Genomic DNA, 18317 nt, shown 5'->3' on the forward strand with positions numbered 1-18317 from the left:
GTTCTGGAAATAATATTATTTGTGTAGTTTCTGGAAACATCAATTTCTGCTCTGTGGTTCACTTATACCACAAACACAAACTAAGCAGGCAAATATAAATTGGAATTAGTCTCTATATCTGAAATAATTATTTGAATATGAACTATGATTATGATATAACCTCAGCCTTGTACACAAACAAAAACTAGTGAAAACAGCACTATGGATTAGCATCTACATCTGGATAAGAGAGCAGAGAAGAAAGGAGGCCAGGGTGCTGTTCCCTGGGAGGTCTGAAGAAGTGCACCTTTTCCTGACACAATAGGTGAATAATTCTGGTCAGGTTGTACCAGAGGCCGCCCAGTGTAACATTACTATCCAAACAATCGACCTGGTAATTGGGTATTGATTATCAAGGCCAGAGTCCTTCATGGTCTTGCTTGCTTGAAATGGACATGAAATGTGACACACGGAATGACTGGAAGTCTGGCAATGTTATGACAACTGCTAGTAACATACCGAAAATTCTTCTTGAAACTTTAGGTTGTTGTTTGTGCAAAGCTCTTCAACATGTTGCAGGAAGGATTTCTTGCTTATTGGCCTCCAAGCAAGGAAAGGTATGAAATGGAGTCATGTTAGACTGGGTTCTTTCACTTCAGCATGGGGACTGGTTAATGAGTTAAAGAACAATGGACATTTCAAAACCCACAAACCACCCAGCCCCGTCGAGTCACTCTGCCATACTTTCAAAATGTTCTCCTTTAAGTGCACTTTTTTGTATTCATAATTCAAAATTCCTTCTATTTTTAAGTGGCTTTAAGTGAATGATTTAACATTTTAATGAAGAAAGTTTTCAAGTAAATGTAAGGGCATAAAGTTATCATCGAATCCTAAAGCACATAATACCTCTTTGTCATACAGAAAACATTTTCTACATTACAAGGTTTTAGAAGATATAAAATATTGCAGTGACCTCATTCTCATAATGACATGGTTTTTAAACCCCAAGGAGTTTAAATATCCCCGTATTACTTCCCAAGCTAAAATACAGACATGCAGACTTCACCCCAAGAGAGAGAGAAAGCATTTCTCCAGTTACCATGCAATTAGTCATGCTTTTATGATTTATATCCAGCTTGGAGGCTTTTCTAACAAACATACAAAAAAGGAACCACACAGTAAGATTCATCACATCAGTGAGTCTAAAGTTGATATTGAAAAAGAGAAAAGATATTTGATAAACTTACTTGATGGATTTTCTATAACTAAGTAACCTGCAACAGAGATTGTATTAAATACATTATGAGGTAAGGGTATGGCTCTTTCTAAAAGAGTTCTAGATTAAAATAAGAAAAATATAAACCAGTAATGTATAATGTGCAATGCCTTTAACTTACATGTGATCATTATTTAAAATTCTATTTCATTTAAAAATATTATATATTATTTGGACCCAAATATAGACAAATAATAATTTGGCTTCTCTCTCAAGCTAAGAAGGTACTTTTCTGTATTGTTAGGCATTGGGGGCACTACATTAAAAATGGGTCACTTTTTAATATATTACATAGTATTTAGTGTTCTAAGAAAGTTAGTGGGGATGTGGAAGAATGTTTTCTTTGTCCATAGAGAGGGCTGAAACAAAAAGAATGAATCATTGAAAAATGACATTATATTTGCCTGAGTTTTGTTTTGTGAGTTTTTATAAATATATTATTATAACAAAATCACAATCATTTCAGTTATTTTAATCATATATTTTGTGACAGTTCATTAGTCATTTTTACTCTGAAAAAAACCTGAAATTTTTTCTAACAACTAAATAGACTGCACAACACACAAATTCAGGGATGGGAACATCTTTAGTAACACGCTCGTCATGCACAACACATTAGCACTGCACAAACACAGAAGGCACAAGGTATGATTAAGTGACATGTATGGCTTATAAAGAGTTTTAAATTTTAAATATTATTGGGGATGCTCTTACTGTATTCCTTTAGTGAAGACTGTTTATAAAAGGATGGGGTTTGTGTTAAAGGATGAGTGAAAGGGAATAATTAGATTGAGAAATGTGACATAATGAATATTATGAAAATGGTCACAGAGGGATTGTGGTCAGTGAAGAAAACATGAGTCAAAAAGAAGTATCTTTTACTCCAACACATGGAATGGTGAAAAATATGTGTGGTGAAGCAAATATTATCAAGGAGAATGATAGAATCTGGTTAACACTCCCGGTGTCCTCATACAGAAAGAGATATGTCCCAGTTTCTCAGGCTGTAGCCTGGAGGGGCACCTCGCTATCAAACATGGCATCACAGTGGTCAGGTAGCAATGTTTGAATAAGGGCTTGTAGGTGAGTTGGCTTTCCACAACACCCTCTAGTAACTCTAAGGAGGCAACAGAGAAATCCTGACTCTAACAAGACAGATATGGAGATGGCTGAATGGACTCTTGAATCAGGAATATCCTTGGTTCTGGGACAGGAAGACAGAATCTGAATTAGAGGCCTAGGACATCCTTCTGAGATGGCAACAGTAGGGACTGAGGAAACAATTAGAAATAACTACCCCTCAGCAAAGACCATCAAGAAAAAAAGACACTATGGACTAAACCCGCACTGTCCTAGTCACCTTAGGTGCCTGACACATATGCTCCAATGCCATGATGTTCCTCAGAAATAGAAATGGAGAGGGGCTTAGGGTAGGAAAATCCTAATTAACTGAGTGTCAGATAAAAATAAATGAGATACTTGAAATAGTAAATCAATATCCCTCCTTCCAAACAAATGGAAATTCTTGAGTTGCATGGAGATCATTTTTAAAGTAAAAGGAAACACTTTTCAGTTTGTGTTTGGTGAAATTCAAAGAAACTTATCTGATTTAATTATAGACTCATGGTCCATCTACTTATGGACAATCAGAATCAGGATTCTCTCTTTTCCAGGGGATCCAGGGTTACTTGCGTATCCAGTTTTGACTGGTAAAATATTTTTACTGTAATATCCAAATCTAAAATAGAACTAGTTTCTGGGCAGCCATCAGTAAGTCATTTGATGAATCAGTTATGTTTATGAAACTCCCAAGAAATGTTACACATGAATAATCATGTTAAAATACAAATGAGCAAGAAATAGCTAAAGCACCATATTACTATCCATATCATTCATATCTGTGCACTTTTTTCACTATGGATCTCTATTCTCATTTAGAAATTAAATTGAATGAAATTTTTTATTTGAAGTCAGTTTACTTTTAATGAAAAATGCACAGGAAGTTCATTTTATTTTACTACTATTTTATTTTGCATTTGAAAAATTTCTGTAGAGACATTAATTTTAAACCATAACTGGCTAGCTAGCTGTTGGACCTGAGTACTTATTTATGAATGCTTTCCTTATAAAATAAGGTGCCCTTCATGGTTTCAAATACCTGCTCCAACATATATCAGTCACATTGTCTTGAGCAGGTTACTTGATCTTTCTTAGCCTCAGTTTCCTAATATGGAAAATGGGGTAAAATTATATAAATCAAGCTCATATATGTAAAATGTTCATAAAGTCCCTGACTTTGGTAAGCAATATATACATACATGTTAGTTATTATCATTAGTACTACAGTTACTTTTTCAATTTTATTTTGTATAACTCAAGCTCCTCTTACCAATGCACAATTTCTTTTTTTTTTTTAGATTTTTATTTATTTTTAGAGAGGGAAGGGAGGAAGATAGAGATAGAGAGATAGAGTTAGAGAGAGAGAGAGAGAGAAACATCAATGTGCGGTTGCTGGGGGTTCTGGCCTGCAACCCAGGAATGTACCCTGGCTGGGAATCGAACCTGGGACACTTTGGTTCCCAGCCCGCGCTCAATCCACTGAGCTACGCCAGCCAGGGCCACAATTTCTAATGATATAAAGAATAATTATGTTTCTATAAGAATATTCTCTTAAATTTACTCAAAAATGAGTAGACTAGATTGTGCTAGATTTAGCAGCAGGATTTTCTATTTTATTCTTCCTAGCCAAGGTTTCTGCATAAAAAGTGGTCACAAATATCTAGACTTCAAATCCAACTCCGATTTTCTAGTTCTCAATTCAAGAAATCTAGTAAAATGACTGTGGTAATGCAGGTTTATATGATCACGTGAAAGCATTCCTGATCACGCCCACCTTCTGACATCACCCCTACAATTCCCTTTCAAGCACTCTGTTCCCTCTCCAGGTACTGTCTTGGCCCTCCTCCCCTCTCAGTTTGTGCCCTTCCAGGGGTTTTCTCACAACCAGAATCTACTGACTCCTTGATAGTTGACTCAAGTGTTAACTCCTCTGTGGAATTTTCTCTGTCCTATTACAAAGAAAATAATATCTTCCTTTTGTGAAACCAACTTTCTTAGGACAAATCACCTGCCTTGTATTATTGCTATTTTAGTACGTGCAATTAAGGACGCAAGCATTAAGGTTCATGTATGCTTGAAGGTGTGGGCAGGATTAACACTTGATTTACTGCAAGCCCCTCCTGACCTTATTCACAGTAAACAATGAGTAAATCCCTGTTAAGTATACAGTATGGATGAATTCAGACCAAGCTAAATATAAATGCTCTGATGACTATGAAACTATCTGAAGATCAATTTCTCATGAAACTATTATGCAATTGAGAATTCTCAGAAGGTCCTATCTCAAAGATTTGGAGAAGTATAATCACTATATGTATGAACAAACTGTATAATGAGAAAACAAGGGCCATATCTTATCACTTAACAATAGAAGTTAATAAGTGCTAGATACTTTGTTTGGAAATTAGATACAGGAACAATAAAATTGCTCTTGCCCACTGAAATAAAAATAATAATAATAAAAGAAGTAGGCTGTGCTTTGGCTTTATTTCCTTTTGTATCACTCTCTTTATTTAAACCTGATCACTTTATATAATCTGTCCTTCCCATTTGAATTTATATAATGTAAGAAACAAGGATTCTAATAGTCTAATTGTTATGTAATTGCCCAGTCTATGATTATGTCACAATTATGTTTGAAATAAAATTTTCAGATACCTATCTGGATAGTTTATGCCAAAATGGGCATGAGTTACCTATCTCAAATAAAAATTAGAATTTTTTTCTTGTTATCTGTAGTATCCATATAATTGCTGTCATTCTTAGCCTCATATTGTATGGGTACGTTTTCCCCTTAAGTATTGGCTATGTTCTAAATTTTGTTTTTCTTTATGGTTGTAAAGTTTTATTTTTTAAATAAGAAAAATTATTAATTTGGATAATGAATACAGGAAATTAGAAAACTAGGTGGGATATAAATGAGGAAAATGAATTGACTTATCAATGATGAGGTAATTAAATTCCTTTAGGTAAAAATATTTGGTTAGATACACATAAAAATTTACGGAAATTGATATGTTTGAAAGTCAATAATGTTATTTCAGAAGGAGTTCTCCTTTTAAATCAAGTGCTCTGTGGAGAACTACAAAGAAACTCAACAGAATACTTGCCTTCATTAACATTTTTTACAACTTCTAAAAATCCTTAAATGGGAAGCATATTACTGATTATGGGTACTCTTATTTTATTCACTTATAATATTTAAGGTTATTGTTATATCATATTCAGCTCATTAGTATATAAGTTGATTTGGAAATTGTCCAGACTTCAGTAAGATAACTGACCACTTTCCAATATAAAAGGCTAAACAGTTTTATTACAGGAATCTTAGTTTTCTTAAATCCTATGCCTTTTTGCTGAAAAGGGTATTATTTCATGTCTGGGCTCATTTTTTTTAAGTCTATCAAAAACTTAAATTCCACTCAGATTACTCTTGATAGATCCAGAGAGGAACCATTTATTTATGTTGGCAGTGGTGATTGAAGACCGTATTGTCACAGAGACTCAGCTTTCCCTCAAGGTCAATTAGTTGAAATCTATAGGGAATTAAAATTTAGTCCAAATAGAGAGCCATAGATGATGGCATATAGATGAGCAGCTTAAAGCAGCATTACCAGAGGCATAGGACAAATTCAGAACACTGTGCTTTCTACCAACCAGTTAAGTGAGGAGAAAGAGCCTCAAATTCTATGGCCTTGACATAAAAGATATGTAATTTGTACACACTACTATGTACTTCATATTCAAATAAAAATTTGTAAACAATCTAGCTCTCTGATAAAACACAATTAATTTTTCCAAGTTTTGCAAAATGTTAAGTGTGAATTTTTAATTGCTTTGACATTTGCATCTACTCATAAATGATATTCTTTCACTTCTCAAAGCATCGTAATGTTTGCAAAGGTGTCTTTTTTTTTGTTCTCTACTATTGTTTTTATTTGTTCTAGCCTCTAAAATAGCATCCTTTCAGATATTTCTTCGTTCTTTATAAAATCACCAATAACTTTTCAGTGGTCTTCAATATAAATGAAAAATATTATATTAGCCAATAGCTGGTACTGTGTAGCTGATGCTAAAATTTCATTTTATAAGGTAAACATACAACCTGAATAAGTTAGTAATGTGATATTTTTCTTATTTAATTAGAAAAACAATCAATTAGTAAGTGATATCTAAGTACTTCCTCAGTATGTCTCCTCATATCTGTAACGCCAAATAGACTGAAAAGGAGCTTAGCTATTTGAAGGGCAGCTCTTTGAGGCAATGCCCCTCCCTTTTTTCATGACAGTATTTCCAGTGCCTAGAACAGTGCCACACACTTGATAGGTGCCCAATTGTTATTTCTTTCATCCAGGCAAGGTAAAATGGGAAAGCCACACTCTTGCTGATGTCAAAGAGCTCAGATTCCCAGGGTACAGGAGTTGTATTTTCCTTATTACTAAGCCTCTGCACATTAGCACATTTGAAAACAACTTCTTGACAGTTGTTTCATTTTGCCAACCATGCATTCTAAATTCAAACCATGGGCATGAGCTTAGCTATCTCGGGGGCAATAGGGCTGATGCAGTAGAGAGAGAGGATGAAGAACTTGCTGACAGCTGTGTGAAGAAACGGTCAAAGTTCTCAGTGAGGACTTAATGAAGAGGAGACAGATGACAGAACACCATCGGAAAAGAAGTACTTGCAGCCTGAACTATTGACTAGCCAGGCAGGTAAGCACTGGAGTTCCTGTGTTAGGGTTAGAAGGCAACCCGAGAAAACTAAATTTGAAAGAAGACCACATGTGCTTTACCAAATATGATTACATAGAGGCGTTGTATAGTGGTTTTCATTAACCCAAACTATTATATTTATCTCTGACAAAATAAGAGCTCTGACTAAGCAGGAAACTATTCAAGACAATAGAAGAAAAAATTTGATGAAAGAAGAGAGACAGTGAGGGTTCAATGAAAATGGAAGCATTTTCTCTAAGGTACTAATGACATAAAGCAAAAGGAGTAAAAGGATTATGTTTAATGATGATGAAGAAAGACATTCAGCAGAGTTGCTCAAGCAGACCACTTGTGAGTCTGGAATGCTGAGAGGTCAGCTTCAAGGGCTGGTTACAGATGAATCTTTTATATGTGACGTAATCACTTCAATCTTTAGTTCAACAGCATCTTTGACAAATGTTTGAATGTGATCAAGCAGGTCTTTTGAGAAAAAGGTATTTTCATAACTGTTCTAATTCTGTCAAAGGGAACTTGACAATTAGTTAACATAAAGTAAAATAAGATTAATTATTATTCCAAAATGCTAAATGTGATTAGAGTAGAAATAGGCCTGGTTCCCTCTATTTTAGTAATGCTGAGTGTTATTCATGGTGAGTACCAATGTCAGGAGCACTGGCTCTGTCCAGCATTGTGGCTCATGGACACTGATTCCTCTGGAGTAAATGTGGGATTTTGAAATCAAATGCATTTTCATTTTCTGCCTCCATTCATATCCTCTGCATGAATTAACTGATTGTCTGAGGCACTCAATCAGTTGCAAAGGTCCAATCTAATGTTGACAGTTTGCTATTAGAAGGTATAAAGTAATTTTTGTGCTAGGATAAGAATGACATTTCTGAGTATCAGAGGAGTGCCTGCAAGTTCGCACAGTTTTCTATACAGAGGTCAGGGCAGGAGTAAAGATTCCATGACATGTTCTACTCTGTATGCCCCAGAGTCAAAGACCAGGAATGTCATCATCTTGGTCCTTACAGATTACCACCTGCTGCAGTTGAAATGAGCTTGCATGAAGTGTAAACCCAGCCTGCACTTGTCAGGTGGAAAATTCAGCTCTTGAATCATGGTTATAGTAGGACAAGACACATGTGAAGAAATTCAGATGAATACTTGTTTTACTATCCAATCTAACACAACAGGAGAACACAGCAACTTCTCAGGACATGCACATTATGAATCAATGTGCATTTTGATAAGATTAACTTGACCATGTCAACAGCATGCACTATTTTAGAGAACACATGTTAAGTAGAACACATGGGAGTGGCTTTGAAAAAATAACACATTAAACAACAAAACGCTCAATAATAGGCATTTTAAAATACAGAACACACCACCTGACTAGATTGAAATAATCACAGCAGGGCTCTGCATTGCCACAGTAACTTACTGGATGACAAAAATCTCCTTGCGTCTAAAGAAAAATGAAGAGTATCTGGAAGTAAAGATTCATTAGTAATTTAGTATACAAACAGTGTATTATTTTTCATTTGCTACTACAAGAACATGTGCATTAAATATCTTAATTTTTATTCTACTTCAGGTCATTTGTTGTCCTGGATTCACATATTGGTCAGACATTTCTTATTTGGAATTCTAATGGTTTTGCCATTGCTTGTAAAATGGTTTAAGACAGAAGGAAAATTAACAACCAGAATCTGCCAAAGAATGGATGGTATTAAAATGCTAACTATTTTACATAGAATGCCCTGTTTCAGTCAAATATTATGTATTCTTATTAAAGTCACAATAAGAATTGCACTAACTAAAAACTCTGCAAGTTTCTGCAAGTTTGAACTTAGGCTCACATGCCATCACTTCTTTGCCCCATATCATTAGAAAATAAAAAATTTCAAAAGGAGTTCTTCCCAACAGGGGTGTCCAACCTGCAGCCTGTGGGCTGCACGTGGCCCAGGATGGCTGTGAATGTGACCCAACACAAAATCATAAATTCACTTAAAACATTATATATTATATTTTTTTATAATTACTGTCACAATGTATTTAATGTATGGCCCAAGACAACTCTTCTCCTTCTGGTGTAGCCCAGAGATGCCAAAAGATTGGACACTCCTGCTTAGAATCATTCCTTGATAGAAAATGCTTCCTGAAGAAGGAGCACTTGTCTATTTGAGAGGGTTTATGTTGGTCTCATAGTATCCCTCAGAGTCAAACACACCCACACATAAATATAGGTGTATCTTCTTATCTCAGAATCAGACTGGGGCTAGCACCATGGCTGTCCTATTTAGTAGGAGTATGAACTTGAACAGTTACTTAAAATCTCTAAGCATCTTTTGTTTTTCACTTGTAAACTGAGAGTTAGTACCTACTACAAAGATTGAAAGACTTCCTTGAGATCATTATGTACAGAATTTAACACACAGTAATTGCACATGAATAGTAGCAATTATTATGTTAGCAATCCCGATATGAAAATGTTAGGACAATTTTTAATTTTACATATATTATAAATAACAACAACAACAAAACCAAATGTATTCTGATTTACAGTTTACAAAGCACATTCATAGAATTTTTTCAAATGGTAAGCTTCTGGAAGACATAGCTGTAAGTTTAATAAAAATCCAACAAGAAGGAAAGATACTCTTGAACTAGCAATTCAACTGTTTGCTTCATTTTGTTGAGAATTTTAATTCTATTCATTATTACTGGGTTGGGCCTTGAGTCTTAATGTACCATTACATTCACTCAACTGAAATAAGCAAGGTCATTAGTATTGCAATGATGAACAAAATTTCTGTAAAAAAATGGGGTTTAGAAGATTTGAGTATTTGTCAAGTAAGAATATTAGAAACATTGAATAATGTTATTCCACTGTTCTTCTAATTTAGTTACCACATAAAACAAAACTTCTGTAACTTAAGTGCAAAAGGAGATGAAAAAAATTAATGACTAGAATCTTTAACTTGCGATATTTAATTTTGTATTATAATTCTTGGGGAAGGTTGTCTGGGTTACACTTAAATTAGTTAAAAAACAATCCACAGGGCCAGGCTCAGCAGTCTTAAAGAGACAGGTCTCTGTTTTACCTGTGTGTGCATTACTGATCTTGCCAATATTTCCTCTTAGAAAACTTTCTTACTTCAATGAGTTAAGTCGCTGTGTTTTGAAGGAATCATCACAAAATGTTTTGTACATTTGTTTATCATATAACAAAACCCAAGGGTCACTTGTTAACTTAGTAAGCGTGAAATAGATGAGCCCAAAATATTAAATGTTCTTTCTAATACATACAGCTTGCATTGTCTAAAACTTAAATATAAAATGTGCATAATGAAATTATAAAATTATCATTCCAAATAAGAGTTTAAAACATTATTTTGGTGTATCCTTCAATGTTCTCATGGAATTATAGAGTACTAAATCTTTCCTTCAAGAAGAAAAAGGATAAAGTAAAAGAATCCAGATCTTTTGTGGAACAAGGTAGAATATAATTAAACAATGAGTTTACATATACAATTATAGGATAAAACTTAGAATGTAAATAAAGAGGTAGATAACATAAAATAAATAATCTCAACTATAAAAGAGAAATAATCTCTTAATCTCTTAACTAAAAAAATCCCTCAAAATATTTAATACAAAGTATCATAATGACTTTTATTTTTTGGTCAACTAGATAACTTCCTAAAATTAATATCGGAATGACTGATTAGACATTCTTTTTTACTCATTTCTCTTATGGACATGTGGGAACATACAGCACTGAGGAAAATTAGTATGAAGAAATTGAGCAGGTTCTATGGAAAATAACATGGTGAGCCTCAAGCAGAAAAGAGCATACGTTAACCCAGTTGACTTAAAATAAATGATCTAAGTACTTTCCTACAAATGACAAAGACACATGGCATATGGCACTCAACATTTTGGAAGCTAACACAAACTCCTTGATTCTTCACTCCCAGAACCTACTATCTACCATCAGTCTCTATGGCTCTACTCTCATCAGCCCCATATGACTTTGAATAAGTTTAGATTTGGGGTCCAATTATGAATCCATTAGTTACTATCTTCATAGTCATATTGTCTAATGTATTAGTGACTTTCTTAACACAAAAAACTTCAATAAGTAGTAACATTGGAGATAGACCTCTGTAATGAAAAATTAATACCCAAACCACTTAACAGTTATTTTACTACATTTCTATAACAAATCAGGCAAAGCATATTATTCTGTGCCATTGGAATTACAGACAAGAATGTTTACAGTCACTAATATTGGAGTCATAACAAGCAAGAAAGTGAAAACAATAGACACTAAAATGTCCAACCTTGCTATGCTCATTTTCTATGGGTATTCTCACAGAAACATTACCCCATATTTCTATGGGGTAACACATACTCATTTTCTATGTGTAAAAATAAATAAGAATTATTTGAAATATATTTGAAAGATACTTCTGCATTCTTCTACAAGTAAAGTGACATATAAATAAATAAATATGAAAGTCAGAAATTAATAACTAGGAGTAAAGGTTAAAAGAGTAAAGGAATAATAATCCGTATAGTCCTCACCCACCTTTTCTATGAACCACCATAATAGTAATTGTTAAAAAAACAAAAAACAAATAAAAACAACAAAAAAACCCCCAACCTACTACCGTTTTGATAATGGCAGTGTTCAGAAGCGGAGGCAGATACAAACTGTGAAAACATGCAGAGATTAGGGGGTCTGCTCTTACCAAAGCTCACCTAGAGTGGTAACCTCCTTAATGAAGAATACTTTTTCTGATACTGTTTTTTTTACTTTATTATTTTATATCTGCTAAAGATCAACTTACTATGGACCTTTGGATGATTAATAAGAAAATCTTTTTAAAAATGCTCTCAGGGGAGGGGGGGAAGGGTTTGAAGGAACTAGTATAAAGGACACATGGACAATAACAAGGGGGGTGGAAATGGGAGGGAGGTGGGGAGGGCTGGGGGGTGGGCAGGGATGGGGATAAAAGGCAGAAAACTGTACTTGAACAACAATTAAAATAAAATAAATAAAATAAAATAAATGCTGTAAAAGTACACACTTAGAAGTTCACATTTTAGTATGAACAAATTAAATTTTTCAAACAATTAAAATTAATTGCGCTGAGAGATTTGAAGTTTTGTCACTTGCACACTTTGGGGCATAGAAGGCGGAGACTGGAACCCCAAGCCTGGGGAAGGTGCACAAAGAGTTGAGAAAGGAGTGCAGAAAGGCAGTTGGAAAAACGCTACTGAAATTCAGTTGGTCCACAGGAAAAAAGGAGTAGAAATTCCTTTCACCAGACAGCGTGACCCTTCAGAGACTGAGAAACAGAGCCTCAGAGTAGTGATGCTCTATTTCATCATTAGTGTGTGGCTGCACTTGGGCAGGTTACCCTAGGAACCTATTGATCTTTTATATATAACATTTCTTATGTTGAAAACTATGTCCTGGGTAATCCATAACCATCTTACACATAGTCTTTGGAGCAATATCCATTTTAGAATTAGAATTAACATAGATAAATATCTTAACAGAAAGAAGTTTCCATATCCAACAAACCAAAATTCCTTTTAATTTAGTGATAACACAAAATAACTTTCATTCTATTGCATTTGAAAGGCCCCTGCTTATGAGGTGACACTTTGCTCTATAGCACATTTTAGGTATGTTAGACATACTGGAAAGATTCTTGCAGAGTCAATTAGGCAAAGGCCACATTTTGTAAATGACAGCTATAAATGATTCATTCCCAGTTCAAGATCTTTGATGCCACATTTTCAGAGTTAATAATTTTTAAAAGTTAAACTGATTGTTTTATGTTTATTTAAGCATCACGGAATACTGGCTTTTAAAAGAATATAAACAAGATAGCTTGATGATAGTTTTTATTAGGAATCTGATAAATTATTCAAATAGTTTTTCAAATATGCCAACATTTTGAACAATTTATAATGGTTTTAAAAGAGTTAAAAACCCCTATTCTTTAAAATTAAGCAGTCTACTATTCCCAATACATATTAATGACATGTAGTTAGTATATACATATTACTTTTCTTTTGAAAGGTAATTTTACTTTACATTTAATTTTTAAATATTAGGTAATTAAAAAATGAAGTTTCAATATACAATTTATACTTTTGATGTAATTTCACACTAAAATAAGTTTTAAAGAAGATTTTTATAAAAGTAAATGATATCAAGTATTTCCATATTTTAATTATTTTGAACTTGTGATTAAAATGTGGAACTTCCAGAAAATCTGCTGTGAAAAAGAAATCTATCATATAAAGCAAATTATTGGACATAATTTTAAATGTTTAATGTATAAAAATATTTGTCTCAGGAAAAAAGAAAGCTTGGTTGAACACTAGTCCAAAGTTCAGATTGAACTCTAAGTATTAAGAAGATTAAGTGATTCTCTGAACATCAGTGAGAAGTGTGTAGAAGATGGAGGTCACCCTTTGAAAGAAGATCTCTGTGACCTGTATAAATAGGAGCCCCACAAACACTTCCAACAAGCATAGGTCAGAACAGGGTCATGGCTCCAGGCCCTCTGGACCACTGTACACCCGGTGGAGTGTGCTCACCGCGTTAATCTCTCATCCTTCAGTTCCAGGTCGGCCACTGTGATGAGCTGATCCAGCTTGAATTTAGTGTCAATAATTTCTGCATCTCGAGGAGAGTACGTGCCACCTTCTTTCTGCTTCTGACGAATTCTAAAGTGTAGTCAAGTCCAAGAAGGGAGTATCACAGAAAGCATATGAATTAGGTTTAATTTTCAAGTAAAGATATTAGTCAAATAATTTCTTTGTTGGAATCACTTCTCTGAATATACTATAAATTTATAGCTACTCAATTTCTTTTTTGATTTTAATTCCATAGAACCTATTCTACTATATAGTTTTTAACATGTTTTTTTTTAAAGTTACAAGTTTTAATGAGAATTGTTGATCAAGGCCTGAGCCACTGGCATATTTAAAATATAGAAAAAATTAGACTGATTCTGTGTTTGTTTCTTCCCCCACCAGCTGTCTCATAGATTTTTCACAAATACAAAATATGACAAAGTGGAAATAGCTCACTGTTATCAGCACCAATGCTGAAAATCAATGCTCTGTTATTTTTACATATAAAAAACATTTTTACATACATGAAAATACTTAAAAATGTGTTTTGAACTGCCTTAATGACTTTTTTAAAATACTGTGAACTATATAATCTTTATTTACAATCAGAAAAGTCAGGTTCAAAAATGAAAGTCAAATGAATCTGAAAATCAAATTAAAATATTTTCATTTTAAGTCATTTACATTATTTTTATGATACAGGTGGTATAGTATATTACAAAGTAACATTTAGCTATTTTATCTCTTTCACATTCCAAACATATTACTGGTTATATGTTATATACTCAAGATGATATAGGAAGCATAAAATATTGTGCTTATCCTCAAAGATGCTACAATTTAGTTGAGGAGCAGGATTTAAATTTATAAAAAAACATAAAACAGAAAAAAGATTCAAATTACAACTCATTAAGAGAGTAACTAATTAGTTTCAAATGTTGCATGAGTGGCTGCAACTCTCATTATTTTGAGGAAGTAAAGGAGTGGGACTGGACTTGGTTGTACCAGAATGAGGGGGAGGAGGAGGAAGCATAGTCTGGTGGACTGAACAACAGCGGAGTTGTACAAAAAGTCTAAGGAATGTTTAGGTGAGAATATACACATTTGGCTAAAGAGATGTAGGGAAGTTGTAGGGAAGAAGGAAGGACCATTTCTTGCCCACATAAGGAGTTCATCCTGTAAGGACATGACAAGGCAAAAATGATTTTAGAGTAGGGAAAAATTATAAATATGGCTGATGGGTGCCCCCTTAGGAACAATGTCCATATCTTACACAATGTATCTTTTCTTCTTCTTCTATCACCATTTATTCACCCTTTAACCTCTTCTACATTACCTGCCCCCCACACCTCTCTTTCCCTCTGGTAATCACCACCCTATTGTCTGTGTCACCAGTTTTTTTTCTTAATCTCTTCACCTTTTCACCTAGTCCCCTAAACCCCTCCCCTCCAACAGCTGTCAGTCTGTTTTCTGTATTTATAAGTCTGTTTCTATTTTGTTTGTTTATTTTGTTCATTAAATTCCACATACAGGTGAAACCCTATGGTATTTGTCATTTTCTGGCTTATTTCACTTAGCACAATACACTTTAGGGCAATCCATGCTGTTGCAAAAGATAAGATTTTCTTTTTAAAGGCAAGTAGTATTTTCCATTGTGTAAATGTACCACAGCTTTTTTTATCCATTCATCTACTGATGGCCACTTGGGCTGCTTCCAAATCTTGACTATTGTAAATAAGATACAAGGAACATAGGGTCACATATTAAAATGCTTAGAACAATGATTGAACATCTGACTGAATCTGAGAATGGTAAGTGGTATAAGAAAAATGTTTTTCAATAATTTTTTCAAACTCCCATCAAAATGATTTAAGAGATTCAAGATGAAACAGACTGTACATGGAATTCAGAATGCATAACAATATTCTTCAAATAAAATTAAAATAGAACCTAGTGAATTATTTAGGAAATTAGTAGAATGGGTATTTTTACAAATGTAGGATACCTTTAACTTGGTAACTTACCTTATGAAAGTAGATGTTAGGATCGTACCAAGATTTCCCTGAGGTAGTATAACCAACAGGTGAATTAAGAGGCAGATACTGAGAATTTAGAACACTTAGAAAATGTAGCACAGACATGTTGATAAAGTTAATATAAAAAGGAGGCCGCTACAGAAAGAAGTTGAACATCTTTGGTGTTGTACTTACTGTAAAAATTATCTGTTCTGTATAAACTTTAAATTAGACTTAATCAAAATATTTTTTAAAAACCTATTAATAAACCTATCATTCATGAATTATTCAAAAAATGTAAAAAGCTTAGCATTTTCTGCTTTTTTTGTGTTATCGCTTTATTGTCTCTCAGCTGTAAATCTATTCTTCTTTGCCCAGTTTGTGATATTGGGGCTAGACGCTGTAACATTTCTCCTTTGCCAGCTAGCGAGAAGTCAAGCTTTGTCCAGCTTTGACACTAGAGTGAACCTGCAAGGTTACAGGGACAGGGAGACGCTTCCCTTGTGGGTTCATGCTGAAGTATTATTATTCATTGTGGGAGCCCAGCAGCCCACCTGGATGAGGTCTAGCTGCCTCTCAAGTGTTTGCTCTTCTCACAGGTGAATGAGAACAAGTAGCTTATCCACAAATATCCAGCCAGGTAGGCTGCTTCTTCAGGACATTCCAGTCTGCTTACCTTCCATTAATGATAGGTAGCTTATAAAGAACAGCTCTAGCCCGTTCCCTCTGCCATATTTTTCCACAGTGATAGGTTATATAGGCTACATGTGCTTGCAGTAACCATTCCTTATTAGCCCTGGGAGTGGGTCTTTCTACTTATTAGCTCCTTTGCTGTCCTCTCTCCCTCAACCTAGAGAGAGCCTCTGCACTTACTTGCTGCACTTACTGCTTCTGAACCCTTAGAGTTCTCTTTACCTCCTGTAGTAGTCAACTATTTTTTATTCGTTAACAATTTTTTTTATTAAATATTTCCCATTGAGTTAACTGTTGTGGCCTCTCTCTTCTGATTGGACTGAGACTGAATAATGCCCACAAAGCATACTAGGAATGTGAGTACAAATAATTCTCACCTTGCAAATGCAAAAATAGCTGTTCCGAGAAGAATGATTGAAAGGATACACAAAGTGACTGAAAGAATAATCTCCACAGTTCTTTCTGAAAGTCCTTCACCTGAATAGGAGGAAGTGTGATATTATCATTAATTATTATTATGGAACACTATCTTGGCTCTCAAAACAAAGGAAATATTTTCTTCGAATATTGCTCAAGAATGCTTATAAAATGTATAGATTTATTTGTTCCTCTTCTCCTACATCTTCTAAATTTGGGATTCAGTCCTCGGACCTCTTCTTCTTTTTTTTTTTATAATTTTATTTGTTTATTTTTAGAGAGAGGAGAAAGGAGGGAGAAAGAGAGGAAGAGAGACAGCAATGCGTGGTTGCCTTTCATATGTGCCCTCCACCAGGGACCTGGCCTACACCCCTGGCGTGTGCCCTGACTGGGAATCAAACCAGTGACACTTAGGTTCACAGGCCAGCACTCAATCCACTGAGCCACACCAGCTAGGGTGGACCTCTTCTTTTCTCTACCTAAATGTACTCACTTGGTGAGCCCATCCAGCCTCATGGCTTTAATTGTCATCTATATAATGTTGTCTACTTAATTGTTGCCTGTTGAACTTACTTGTATAACCAACTGCTTCCTGGAGGTTTAATTAAAATTAAAGAATCAATACTTCCAAAGCTAACCTCCTATACTTCCCTCCTTTCAAATGCATCCCTCCACCACTAGTTGAAGGCAACTACATTGTTCCAGTTACTCAGGCCCCAAACCTTAGAGTCATACATGACACTCTCTTAGAACACATTAAAAATCTTTGAGGAAATCCTGTTGTCTTTATCTTCAAGTTATATTCTCTTTGCACTAAAAGAAACTAGGAAAACTTGGATGGTATTTCTAAAGTGGAAGTAGGAAACATAATGAATTTACAAACCTAATGGAGTTTGAAAGCTAAGAAGCTTTCAAAGACTGATGATATAACAAAAGATGCTCTGGAAGAGTTTTCTACTGGCCAAAGAGGGAACAACTCAAACTTTATAATAAATAAAAACTGGAATTGATGGAAACAGAGTCAATTTATAACAATTCATGTATCCTAATAAAATTTAATAAAAGAAAAATAAAAAATACTAATTTGTAAATATTAGTTATAGTAGACGGCCATTTCCTTACTTTAAAAATTTGTAATTAAAGGGAGAAGATTAGGCATTTTTTTCTGGCTTTTGCATATGAACTATAATTTATGAATTTACCATAGGTCTAGTTAAGGAGATAAACCTCTTCATTGGAGAATAATTCTGTTTAAGAACTATAGAAGGAATAATAAAATTAGAAATTCACAATATTACATTCCTAATGAAAAAACTGATTCAGGTAACAATCATAAATGCATCTTTAAGTGATAGTAGGAAGATTGACAGGAAATTGAATATTTATAGAATGCCAAAATAATGCCCTGCAGATTGTTTGCTGGTTATAACAAGGGAA

General features: G+C 34.2%; 1 protein-coding gene across 1 annotated transcript in view; it reads right to left on the minus strand.

Moving 5' to 3' along the window:
• The window catches only part of PTPRQ (protein tyrosine phosphatase receptor type Q), a 250188-nt gene that overhangs the window by 27853 nt on the left and 204018 nt on the right, over positions 1-18317 (minus strand). Inside the window, exons 51-53 of the mRNA XM_036018637.1 lie at positions 16841-16940; positions 13717-13845; positions 499-580 (exon numbers count right to left, since the gene is read on the minus strand). Of these exons, the coding sequence (XP_035874530.1) occupies positions 499-580; positions 13717-13845; positions 16841-16940 (311 nt within the window). The remainder of the gene's footprint in view (positions 1-498; positions 581-13716; positions 13846-16840; positions 16941-18317) is intronic.

This window comes from Phyllostomus discolor, chromosome 2 (assembly GCF_004126475.2).
Source record: "Phyllostomus discolor isolate MPI-MPIP mPhyDis1 chromosome 2, mPhyDis1.pri.v3, whole genome shotgun sequence".
In the NCBI taxonomy this organism is placed as follows: Eukaryota; Metazoa; Chordata; class Mammalia; order Chiroptera; family Phyllostomidae; genus Phyllostomus; species Phyllostomus discolor.